General features: G+C 40.3%; 1 protein-coding gene across 11 annotated transcripts in view; it reads right to left on the minus strand.

Annotated features, from left to right (window-relative positions):
- Positions 1-809: 809 nt before the first annotated feature.
- ZNF532 (zinc finger protein 532) overlaps positions 810-13,201 on the minus strand; it is a 55,256-nt gene continuing 42,864 nt past the window's right edge. For all 11 annotated transcript variants that reach the window (XM_060761340.2, XM_060761333.2, XM_067464642.1 and 8 more), the window contains 6 exons: positions 13,021-13,197; positions 8,393-8,555; positions 6,487-6,765; positions 3,429-3,541; positions 2,769-2,916; positions 810-2,386 (listed from right to left, as the gene is read on the minus strand). In XM_060761340.2, coding sequence (XP_060617323.2) covers positions 1,892-2,386; positions 2,769-2,916; positions 3,429-3,541; positions 6,487-6,765; positions 8,393-8,555; positions 13,021-13,197 — 1,375 coding nt within the window. In that variant the 3' untranslated portion in view covers positions 810-1,891. The remainder of the gene's footprint in view (positions 2,387-2,768; positions 2,917-3,428; positions 3,542-6,486; positions 6,766-8,392; positions 8,556-13,020; positions 13,198-13,201) is intronic.

Genomic DNA, 13,201 nt, shown 5'->3' on the forward strand with positions numbered 1-13,201 from the left:
CCCTGCCAATGAATTAGGCCAAACTTCCCACACAGAACTGCTATGACCAACAGAAAATACTGGGGTTTCTGATGGTCTTTGGTGACCCCTCTGACACCCCTCACGACCCCCCCAGGAGTCCCCCCTCCCAGGTTGAAAAATGCTGCCTCTATAAAATTGCTGTCAGTCAAAGGAGACAACCAACAGTGGGCTAGATGGACAAATCATCTGTCCTGGGAGTTTAAGGCAGCTTCCTATGATTTTTGACATGGTCTTGAGTCTAAGAAAATCTAATTTAACATCATCTGGTGGCCTCCCACCATCTAATGCAACCAATGAAGTGTGCAGAAATATTCCAATGTGGATTTTCTCTCTGTAACACTAAAATTATGCACCATATAGTACGCATTAAAATTCATCCTGAATCTCATTTGACAGAAAATACTGAAAAATTTGCATTAAGCTCGAAAAGGTGCCGGAGTGTCGAATGACCTATTTCAAAAGTGCAATGGAGGGGAACTAAGGAACATGATGCTTACACACAAACAACAAGACATGTATCTTGCACAAGCACTGCAGAAAAGAAGACTTGTGCTTTTCTGCAGCTCCCACTGATTCAGTGGGACTTTTGTTCAGGGGATTATCTTTGTGGCTGGTGTAGCCACTGCAATCTGTGTGCACAAGAGAACCCTCCTTCCCTAATATTAACATAGAGAAAAAAGCACCTGTAATTTTTATTCAAAGCATTAGAATCAGATGATCCCAATCCTTCTGATCATAAGAATCTACGAATGTGCTAGGTGAGGATACAAATCCATATGATCATTCAACAATACCCCCAAATACATGCTCCTTATTGATCTTCCTTTACTTGTATCGCTTGACATTTCAGTGCTCTTTCTGGTCGAGAGATGTATGAGCCAGCATGGGGTACAACAGCCCACATGACTGGTAATTTCACTTTAGATTTCACCAGAAAGGCTTGTGAAATATGCAATTCAGCATCATCCTGTTTCCAAGAAGGGTGGCACTGGCAAATGAAGGAATTGTGTAGCTCAGGTTCCTGACACAGTCATAATGCTAGGGAAAGGACAAACAGGAAGACAGTATGCTTCCATGCTCCTTTACATAACATCAGAACAAAATGACCCATGAAGAAATATAACAAATTTGTAGGAAAACAAAACTGCAGTTAAAAAAGACAACAACAAAAAAGACTGACAAAAATAAACCAACTAGAAATTCCCATTAAGTACCAAAACAAACACATAACAAAGGGTATAAAAACTATCCATTTAAATATATACAAACTCTGTTTCAACTCAAATACTGCTTCACTTTATGCTGTTTTGAGTATTTTTAAAAAATATATGTCTCTGTGTGTATATCTACATGTGTGTGTATATCTTTATAGTGATGAGGTCAGAAAAAATCCTATGAGTATATATTGCAACAGTTTAAAGAAAAACTGTTAATTCTGTTGAGTGGGAAATATTATGTACCAAAAAAATGAGAAAAAGAGAAGAAGGGTAAATTCTGTTCTGGAGGACAGTCTGCACATTCGCTGGGGCCAGGGGCACAAGACCCCTGTGAAAGTGGGAAAACTGTTCCTAAAAACCCTACTTTTTAAACCTGAGAGAACACCACTTTAGGAATCTCTAGGTCCTCCTGGAAGTCGACCACAGAATCATGATGGAGGACCTACAAATGCCTAAAGAAGTGTTCTCTCTAGCAATATCTAGGTTCTCCAGTGCAATTCTATAGGCACACTGGAGGATCTAGAGATCCCTAGAGAGAACATATTAACCAAATCTGCAAATAATCAAATTTGGAAAATTTAAACCCGCAAATGTGGAGGACCAACTGTAGTGAGGCTTTTTTGCTTTTGGAAAACACATATGGGATGGAAGAGTCATTTTTCAGCTGAACTCATTCGTTTGGATTTAATAAAGGCCATCCCATGTGTCCTCATGTGGGTGTTTAAGGCAGCTTCAGTTTCAAAGGTCTTTGCACAAACTTTGCACTTCCTGTCGGATACGGCATTGTCTAGGGACGCCTCTTCGTGGCTGAGCTTGTTCTCTTGCTGACTGTTTTCCCCAGATCCGTTCTGTTTTGAGACCGGCTGTGGCTCCTTCAGCTTATGCACAATGAAGAGGTGTCTGGAGAGAGATACATGGGAGGTATAACAGAGACCACATTCCCGACATTGGTAAGACGAGCCATCAGACTTGTGCTGGGGAATATGTTCGTGGAACTGAAGAAGGTTCTCTGTTGTAAAGCCGCACACCGCACATTTGTGAACTTTGAAAACGTTGATCTTCAATTTCTTTAGCGGTTGAGTGATGGCACCTCGAGGGGGCCTGAATTCCAGCACAGGCTCCTCCAGTTTACGCTTTGGACTGGGAACCTGAAGTTGAGAATACGTCCATTAAGAAGGGGAAAGAAAAGGACCCTGTCACAATCATGCAGTGATTCTCAGGAATGTCTACAGTTTGAGATGAACCAAACTGCCTACCAGGAAGCAACCAAACTGACTGGTAGTTAGGTTTGGGACAAAAAACAAAACAAAAAAAGGAAGCCTTATGAAACATGACATGAGTTTTTCACTCAACCCAGTCCCCTCTACAAAAGGAAGCACAGCCTGGGAATTTCATGCACACCAGTTCCTTAAACAGGCCACAAATTGCTGATGTTTCATCATTTATGGCCAGGACACAGAATTTCAATGTGGAAGTCTGGAACTTTTTTAAAAAAAGAGATTGGCAAGTTCAGAAACACACGTATCTCACCTTGGCATCTTCTTTCACTGCACTTTCTCCTATGTTGGCTGATTCTGCCATCTCTTTCACATCAGGCTCCTTAATGCCATGCATCAACTGAATGTGTTTTTCCAACATCAATCGCTTTGTAAAAGTACGCTTTGAATCTGGACAATGCCTGTAATCAAAAACATTTGTTGTTTATTTGTTCAGTCACTCTCAACTCTTCATGACTCATGGACCATCCCACACCAGAACTCACTGTCAGCTGTGGCCACCCCCAGCTCCTTCAAGGTCAAGCCAGTCACTTAAAGGATACCATCCACCCATCTTGCCCTTGATTGGCCCCTCTTCCCTTTTCCTTCCCTTTTCCCCAGCATCATTATCTTCTCCAAGCTTCCCTGTGTTCTCATTATGTGGCCAAAGTACAAAATCAAAAACATAGAAAACTATAAATAGATACAATTGATATTTTGGGTAAACAGTAAGATTTTAAAAAATCCTACACAAGTGGGTCAGCTTGGGAAATCCTCTCCCTTACAGCTTTAGGTAAGTTAGCATTGTACTTGCCACCTGATCTCAGTAGGAGACGGGGAGGTTTTAGAAATGGAATCCTGACTGTAATAAGCATAAGCAGGTCATTCAGTACAGTTTGCTCTTTTTGAAAAGAAATTCGGAAGCCAGACTCACGAGCAGGTGTAAACTTTCCGAATGCCTTTGTGCTTGATTCGATTGTGGCGGCAAAGGCTGTGCGATGAACTGAAAGATTTGTCACACTGTCGACAAGGATGTTTCTTCATTTGCTTTAACAGAAAGAAAGAAAGCACTTAAAAGAGGACCAGGTATGTTTACACTGACAGTAAAAAACAAACAAACATGGAATTCATTCTTACCAATAATTAGGGTACTGTGATACCCACTGCCTCTCCTAAACGCATTGTTTGGAAAGCATTGAGTTGTACAGACACAGTATCATACTTAATAAACAGTCATTAAAATCAGTGGGACTTTAATTAGTCCGGTTTCACTGCTTTCAATGGCTTAGCTCCAAGACTGACTGGGATCCAACCCAATGTGTCCACTAGAGGGAGTGAAACTGTGTCCAACTATTTATGGAAAGCAACGTGGGTATAATTTTTTTCCCCATCCTATGAGCACTTATTCTCATAGGTACCAGATGGGTACATACAGAAAAGAGATGTGTGGCGGGAGAAGAGAACCTCCTTATGAACTTTCCTAGTTTTTTAGGTCCAGAGGAGCAAATGGAGTTCTGAAAATTCACTTGCCCAGGAAACACTTAACAGTTAACAGAAATGCAGCATCGTGCATAAAGGTATGTATTATATAGAGGATATAGTTGGGTCACAACTTTAAAAAAATGCATTTTTAACAACCTCCCTCCTCCCCAAAAATCAGAGAATTTCCATACACAGGGGCACATGGTTCTGGAATTGATAACACAAGAGACCATCGCCTTTCTGCACTGAATTATGGGCTTCACTGCATTATGAGCTTCTGAAAGCATCTAACCTGCTTCTGTTGAAAGTGGTGTTGAACTAATATCAACATGCTCGTACCAGTTCAACGCCAAATCTGGGGACAGTTTACAGACAAGCACACAGCTTGATAACATTATTTTTAAAAAGTAAAGCTCCCAGAATCCCCCAGCAATGGGAGTTTTAGACCAAAAGAGGAACTTCTCAAAGTCATAGACAGTTCTGAATTGGTGAGACAACTCTTGCATCAAGCTGCTAGGTAGAATCTCGTCTGTTACTTGCCTCCAGCTAGGGACCTTCCTTGGACTCAGGTTTACTGGAAGTTGCTAAGTAACTATGCTTAAACCATCTCTGAAAGACTGGCTTGGTTGATCAAATAACTAAACAGCAGCAGGAGGACAAGGACAGCATTGGGTGTGCAAAGACTTATGTCATCCAAGAGGCCACAATGCACAGTTAGAACAGTTTCATCTGGTTTATTCTCATCTGGTCCAATTCACCACCTGCACCACTTCCTCTTCTGCCTTTGAAACCTACTGCATGGGTATTTCATTATAGCATCCCATGCTTACAAGACCCTGTTTTTTCTGAAGCATCTTCTGTCTCTGCTGACACCTTTGAGCTTATTACATTTCTCACAATATTTCCCACATGGCACCCACTGCGCTCTTTTCCCCCTCATTCTCCAGCTACCTCAGATAGGAAAACTGACATGATGTTTATTAGGCTCACTCATGCCTAGAGGTTTGCGCTGAGTATCAGCCTTGGACAATTATAAGCCTTTCCTCTCTTTTTAATTTTGCTGCTTCGGAAACCCCTCTTGGCAGGATGGTGGTGGAGAGGAAATCAAAAGCAGGCTTAAGGTAACAGACCAATATTTATTTAGACACCTTCAGCAAAATGTTGCCGTATAGAGTGTCCCTGTTCAAATCACATCTGTGTCCAGGCCATCCCATGCAGATGTGTTGAAATTCTGCTTCTGGTGAAGTCCAAGCTGACACAAAATATTTATCAGGATGCGCGGTGCAGAGTTGCACAAGTAGGGGAGAGGAAGCTAGTATTATCTGTTTCCCTGGTAGATGGAGAAGAAGTGGCTACAGCCCATGAAAGGCTAGGATGATGACAGGGCTTTTTCTGTAGCAGCAAACTAACTACAGAAATTCCTCCTCGTTGTCGTCATCATCATCATCACCATGAAAATGTATTAGTCAATTGACCGCAATACAATGTACATATTGTATACCTCAAGTTAATTCACTGCTTAACACACATTTTGGTGTCTTGGTCTGAGTATATTTGATCGGCTGATTTGAAAAACAATGCAGTGTCCACCTATTTGTCCTAGTTTTTGAGATGCAGAACATATGCCATTTACCAGTTGCTATCTGTGCATCCATTGAAAACCATAATAACCACATCTAAGAAACTAGAACGAATGCTGTCTATCCAATGCCATTTTCTGAATCAGTGGCCCAAATAACCATAGGAACAGGCCTAAAAACCAAGACACCAAGAAGTTGTTGTTGTTGTTGGGCTGTGTTATCAGTTATAAGCTGCCCTGGGCTTTCTCCTTAAAATCAGCATGATTTTTGAGTATGATGAAAACAACAGTCAATACTTGACTTGTGCACTTTATGTGACTGACACTAATATGGCTGTATTTTAATCCGCAGCTATTGCTGTGTTTTATTGAGTATTTTTATTTAAACTAGAAGATGTGTTATGCTGTTTTATATATATTTCTTCTATGTAATTTGATATTATTATATGTATTTTACTGTATTTTGAGTATTCTGTTGCACTGCTATGTGCTTTTGTAAGCCACCCCGAGTTCCTTTCGGGAGATGGTGGCGGGATATAAATAAAGTTTTATTATTGTTATTATTATTTATTATACTTATGTAAATGAATAAACATGATTAATGGATCAGAATCCAATTCCAGTTGGGTGAAAATTCAGAGCACACGTACCTTGGAAGTTATTTTAATACTTGCACACTGATGTTATATGGAATGCAAAATGTGTGAATGACTGTTAGCAGTTATTTATTAAACTATGTTGTTAAAGCTTATTTGGTATCTCAGAAACAGACTAATGACATTTTTAGCAACACACAGATACAATAAATAAATATGATGAATATGGCCAAGTATCACATGCACTGAAAAATAGTGCAAAAACAATTTAAGTGCAGCCTGATTCTGAACTTCATATACTCTACTGATACAGGGTAAAGTTATGAACAATTTACCTTTCCGTGTTCTTTCCTCATGTGGGATATGTAAACATCTCTCTGGGTAAACAGCCGATCACATTCCCAGCACGTCCAGCCAGGGTTGGGTGCTTTTTTGGGATCTGCCTTCTTCACAGGAGAGGGAGACTTCTTCTCTGTTTTTTCTGTTCCATTAACAGACTTGGAGTCCTCTTTGTTGTGGCTGACTGAGTTCTGTGTGGTGGGCTTTGTGCTCAGTGGCAAATTGATACCCAGGTTTGGTGGCCCTTCAACACTTTTCAGTGTCCCATGCATAGACTATTTAAAAACAAGCAAAAAAAGATAACAAAACCACACTATTGTAATGAGCAATTGGTTACAATTTGCTGATAATATGACTAATGTTGCATGCTCAGCTGTTGCATGATAGAAATCAAGAATTAGAAAGGCATTATCTGCATAAATGATAGAAATAAAGTTGTGACTGGGCTTGGAGCCAGCCAACACATACAAAAGATAGGAGGCAACCAGCTGCACAACTGAAAAGTCCATAGTAAAATCCAGCATGTACTCTTCTGTAAAAGGGGGAAAATGGGCAATATAAACTGCTCCAAGAACAATATAGGTGATAGGAAATCCATGCAAGAAGCCAGGCTTTGCATTTTGGACCTCTTGAAATTAGCTATTTTGGAAAGTAGACTTTGTTCCTTCTCATTGGTTAAGACTTTGGAAAAAAAATTGTGACAGCTATACAAACTGAAAAGTTAAAGCACATAGGAACCAATCTACCAAGTTTGAGCCAAAACTACAAATGCTGCAATGCATCATCAGTAATATGATTAAATCTTTTTCAAAACACTGTGCATTGAATAAAACATTTCTATACAGAGTTATCTATCAAATAATGTCTGTGTATTGTAACTGATTCTGGAACACAAATAGGTTGGAAAAGTTACTTTTCTGTGTTGCAAATAAGAAACTTCCAAGCATTCACTATTTGTTTGTTAATGTATATATTTGCTAATCTGTATGGTATGTATATATTGATTTGCGAGTTTGACTGACCTCTTTGGTGTGGGAAGGGCTACAAACATGCGACTGTACTGAGTATGTTAAGACTCAAGACTCCCTTTTTATCAGTATGATTTTGGACTTCAGTGAAAGCAAGTATGCTTTTGGGCTTCAGTGGAATCAGTTTGCATTTGGACTTATGCAGGAACAGTCTACTATATGTTTGCTTTGAGAAGCAGTGAATACAGTAATACAGTTTGGATTTTTTTATAAGATGTATACTTAAAGACTTTGGACTATGGACTATTGATTAAGAACAATGTACTGTGTTCTCAACACAGAGAAACTACATCCTATCTATAAATGTGCCTGTAGGCTGAATTAATACTATATGTTTATAAGTAAACAAGATGTGTTACTTTTTAAAGAAGACTTTTTTTGTCTCTGAGTGCATAGATTTTAAAACTAAGAGGTTTCAAGGGAGAGTATATGTTTTGGGCAACTGCAATTTCAATTTCAACTTCAATAAGAAACATTTTAAAACTCTGTTAGCTAAGTATATGTTTTTTGTGCAGTGGCATGTCTTTGTCCCTGGCAGTTCAAAGACATGGTTTATCAGTTTAACAGCTGAATTATCTGTGTGCCATTATATGAATGTTTGTGAACATCACTTTTTCAAAAGGTTGAGTTCTAACAATGTCATGTCTTTCCTTGACTAGTGGTTTTCAAAAGGTGGTCTCCAGATGTTCGTGGAGATTCACATTTGCCAAAGTGATATAACACCATTGTTCCTTTTCAAGATGCTTATGAATGGCATTTTCCCAAAATTCTGGAAATGATCTTGTCTGGGAGATGCAATCCCCAAAAGTAACATTTCAAAGTTCCACTCAGGCTACTCACTCAGTTCCCATGAAGCATCCACAAACACAATTACCTTGATATGGTCCATCATAAGTTGCTTCTGTGCATATAAAAGAGAGCAATCTGGACACTTGAAGACAGACACCTTCTGGTTTTCAATGTGCTGATCAAAGTGGCGATATAGCAAAGGTTGCAGGGTAAACACTGTGTCACACATAGAACACTTGTATATGATTCTAAAAAGGAAGATAAAGAACTAATGTCAATCCATTGCTGTGTTTAATGGTGCAAATAAATGTTTTCACAAAAACAGGTAAGTATGGATGGAAAATTCAGTAAGCCTTGACAAACTGTTTTGTAGATTCCCTTTCAATCTGAAATTCCCTTTCAAGAGTATGATTTAATCAGAAACATTTTGCATCTTCCTAACATCAGTTCTAAAAACCACAGTTGGAGGTTCACAAACTTCTCCTTGACCTTTGCAGTGTTGGTAATCCTGACTTTTTGGCTGAGATCCTCTGAGCTCACAGTAGACAGCACTGAAGAGACAAGATTAGTCACCACAATCCAGCCAAGGACTGAAAAGGGCACTAAGATGCCCTGTAATAGGAAAATTTCCAAGCATAGCGTAGGGGAAAGGCTCTACCCCCAAAACAGAGGAATTCCAGACATAAAACAACAAGGGCCAACTAACACCTCCCAACAAAGGCTTCCGCCAGCCAGGAATCAGCCGGCCTAGAAGCTGCAAGGCTTTGCAATGCTAATCAAGGTGATTAATTGCAATGTTCACAGTTGCCTCCAACAGACAAGAGTTCTTTCTCCCACCTTGGACCCTCTACAGATATATAGACCTCCCTTGCTTAGTTTCCAGTATATCTCACAATCTCTGAGGATGCCTGCCATAGATGTGGGTGAAACATCAGGAGAGAATGTTTCTGGAACATGGACATACAGTCCAGAAAACTTACAGCATCCCAGAACCCCTAAATCTTTCCCTGAGTGAGCTGGCCCCTCCACATCAGCCATTGAACGGTCTCTTTTAGAGCTTTCAGGTTATGCACAGGTTCATTCAGTGGGGCACAATGTCACTGGGGAAGGAATAACAAAGGGTGGCCTCAGTCCTCCATCCCCACCCCAAAACCAGTTACTATATGTGGAAACAGTCTCATACTCCCTAGTGTAGAACAACATGGTATTTAAACTCTAAAGCTCCAGGAGCACCTTTCGGAGGATTAAATAGTGTTAAGTAGTACTGATGTGGAATGGGCTTTCAAATGACATTTTGAAGCTGTGAATCACTTTAACAGTTCCAGCAGGTTTCGATAAAAGCAAACAGGAGACCCTTGCTGCTAATAAAGAAAAATTATCAGCCATTTTTCATTAGAGCTGATGCTGACATTTTGCATAAAGCGAGGTTTGGAGCAAGCAGTCTTCTTCAAGTAAAGCAACCAAGGAATATCCAGGGTAACCAAAAGAATGATAAAATAACCAACAGCATTTCTCAAGGGAGTTTTATACATCTCTACTGATGATGATATTTTGTCAAAAGCTTTCAAGCCAGGATCACTGCAGTGTTGTGTAGTTTCCAGGCTGTACGACTGTGTTCTAGCAGCATTTTCTCCTGATATTTTGGCTGCATCTGTGGCTGGTATCTTCAGAGGATGCCAGCCACAGATGCAGGTGAAACATCAGGAGAAAATGCTACTAGAACATGGCCATATAACCAGAAACCACACAACACTCCAATAATGATGACAGATTATGAAAATAGCTGCACTGTAAAGCATATTCACAGCTATAGAAAAAGGGAAAGGTTTTCCCCTGACATTGAGTCCAGTCGTGTTCAACTCTGGGGGTTGGTGTTCTTCTTCTTCTAAGCTGAAGAGCCACCGTTGTCCATAGACACCTCCAAGGTCATGTGGCCGGCATGACTGCATAGAGCACCATTACCTTCCTGCCAGAGTAGTACCTATTGATCTACTCACATTTGCATTCACAGCTATACATTAGGTAAAGTAGTCTGACTTTCCCCAAGACAGTGTGGGATTTGTAGTTAGACAGAGGGCTCAAAGAGCCATATTCCTCCCTGCCAAAATATAATTGCCAGTATTCCCTTGGGAGCTGGAATGGCAGTAAAGCCACTTCACACTTAGAGTGACTGCAGATGCTTCTAAATCAGCCTTCTCAAAGTTAGTCTCTTCTAGATGAACGTTACCCAAAATGAGGGTCCCTGGACCAGTGTTGGCACCTGAAATGTGCTCTGGAAAGTTTCCCAAAAAGGAATAAATAACCGTTGTAGTCAATGTACAAAATTAGTTAGTGCCAGTCCCCAACACACTGGGAAAATATAATAATTTCCAGCTCCCCACATCAAACTGCTCTAGATGGGGTTGGAATAAAACTGCTGCTAGGCAATGGTGGTGGCTGTGATTCAACAAATCCAGAAGGCACCGAATTGGAAAAAAGCTGCCATGTACCTCCAGCCATGAATCCCCGAGTTCAACTTCGAAAATCTGGGAAATGGTTACAAATCCCTAAGGAAATTATTGGTTAAAACTTACTCCGACTCCAAGACCTTTCGACTACACTAAAAATAAATGAGCTCCTGCATATATTTGTTTCGGTTTTTACGCAGGAGCATAGTGCTCATTAGCAATAACATCTGCCCACGGGGAAAAATCAAAGCTGTTGCAGATAATTTAGCATATTTAAGCAACTTCTATTTTTCGGGGGGAGGAAGGGATTGGGAATCAAAATCTTTACAGTGTCACAATATTTCACAACCATAACAAACTGCTTCATCTGGTCTCACCATAGTAGCCAGCATTTTTATTATTCTAAAATGCTAAATATGTACATTCATATTAAAAAAAATTGAGTAAAGGCAATTTGCTTTTTTGGGCCACACTGATGTTAATAAAGACAAGCAAAACCAGAGAGACAAAATGCAAGTGGGAAAAAGAGTGCCTGAAATGCATGATAAGATGGCCTCCTTCCCTGGATAATGAGCATTAACTGACCAGACTGTCCATTTATTCTTGCTTCAGCATGAGCAATGGGATAACGTCATCCTTGCAGTGGAGGTAGAGAAGACAGAAATGCTTTATGGTATATCTATCTCTAACTTACATAAGAACAGAAGTGCTGGAATGGATGGGGAACTGTAAAGTGGCTATTCTGAGTCTCTAGTGTCTCCTGCCTGAAGCGACTGCCTTACGAAAAAATGGCCCCTACAGCTAGGCTGTGCTGGTACCAGGAGCTCCAAATTCTTTTCCTTTCTATTGAGTGTCTGCATGTATTCCAAAGTCCCATGCATCTTGCAATAAGGTGGCTTCCCTTGGTTTGCAATCATAGGGCCAATGACCCATCAATTATCATTATGTTCTTTAGTTCCGCCCCTTTTTCTGGGTTAAGGAGGGAAAAATGGGACCTCTAGTTCAGTTCACACAGAGAAGCCTTTCGTACAGGATGTGAATCAGTTCCACCTGTAAAAAGCTTCATCTTTTACAGCTTTGCTGGGGGGATCCAGTCCCACAGCTCTACAGATAACTACAGCATAGCCTTTGTTGGGGAATTTAGCTCCACAACTCTACAGCCAGCTTGACAGTTTTATAGCCAGCCTTTGCTGGGAATTGAAAGTCTTCTTTCCTCTTGGAAATCTACTAAAGTACTCTGTTTGGTAAGGACCACTCGCGGCAGCCATAACACAATTTGGACCGGGTGTAGGGGCTCACGCCAGCAGACCTTAAGTCAAATTGCTCGGCGGGGGGGGGGGGGGGGTCAAGGATTTTCCTTGTAGAAGGAAGAAACAGTTTATGAAGAAAGTTGCCTGGCCCTTGTGGACAAGGTTTAAGCAAGCCACCAGTTGATTCAAAGCCTTGAAGTATTTGTTTGATTTATTGAAGATTTAAGCAACAATAAAAACTTTGTTGAACTTTCTAAGTTTTTAAAAGAACTTTGTGTGGGGAAATCCGAAAGGCCTCTCAGCCGAGGCACCCCCGGCGTCCTGTTGGATATTCAGGAAACACATCCTATCTACAGACTCTTTCACTGGCCCAGCGCGTGACAGCACAAAGGCAATATATAACTATACACATTTATTTAGCTAGTTCTCCCACATTTGTGAACTTAACTTTTGCAGATTTGATTATTCACAGATTAGATTAATATGGTATCTCTGGAAGTCTCAAGGTCTTCCAGCTTGACCCTAGGATTGTGCTGGAGGATCTAAACATTCCTAGAGATAACATCTCTCTTGAGTCTCACTAGTGGACCTAGAGATTTCTAGAGAGGTGTTTTTTTTAAAAAAATGTGATTTTTTAAATGCAGGTTCTGCATTCCTATCTCCCAGAAATCTTGAGGGCTGACAATACTCATAGTCAGATAATGATGAGCCTCAGCAACACCTCTATGTCAGCAATTTTTCCCAGAAAATATATTTTAATTTTTTTATTAGTTTTACATAAATCTAGGGATTTATACCACAAAGCTCAACACCAAAAAGTATGACATGTCTAGAAATGTAAATTGCCCTCTATGTTGTCTTTTTTTTTTTTTGCTTCTTCAGTGACATAGGAAAATGCCCCACCGTCATAACAGAAAGTTAACATTTCTTGGTATATGAAGTAGTACACGGTAATTCGCGTGACCTTTTATTTTTATTGAATGATCAAGTAGAAAGCAAAGATCTGTATTGCTTACTTGGGTTCCCCGATCTTGATCCCAGGGTGTTGCGTGTAGGCGTGGGAATGTGTACTCGGTGCTGACTTGAACGCCATGGGACAAATTGGACACTTGTAGAAGACTTCACAGTGAGAACCTTGAATGTGAGATTTGAGAGCAGCCACATCCGAGTAGACTACATTACAATGGACACAGCTGT

This window comes from Anolis sagrei, chromosome 2 (assembly GCF_037176765.1).
Source record: "Anolis sagrei isolate rAnoSag1 chromosome 2, rAnoSag1.mat, whole genome shotgun sequence".
Lineage (NCBI taxonomy): Eukaryota > Metazoa > Chordata > Lepidosauria > Squamata > Dactyloidae > Anolis > Anolis sagrei.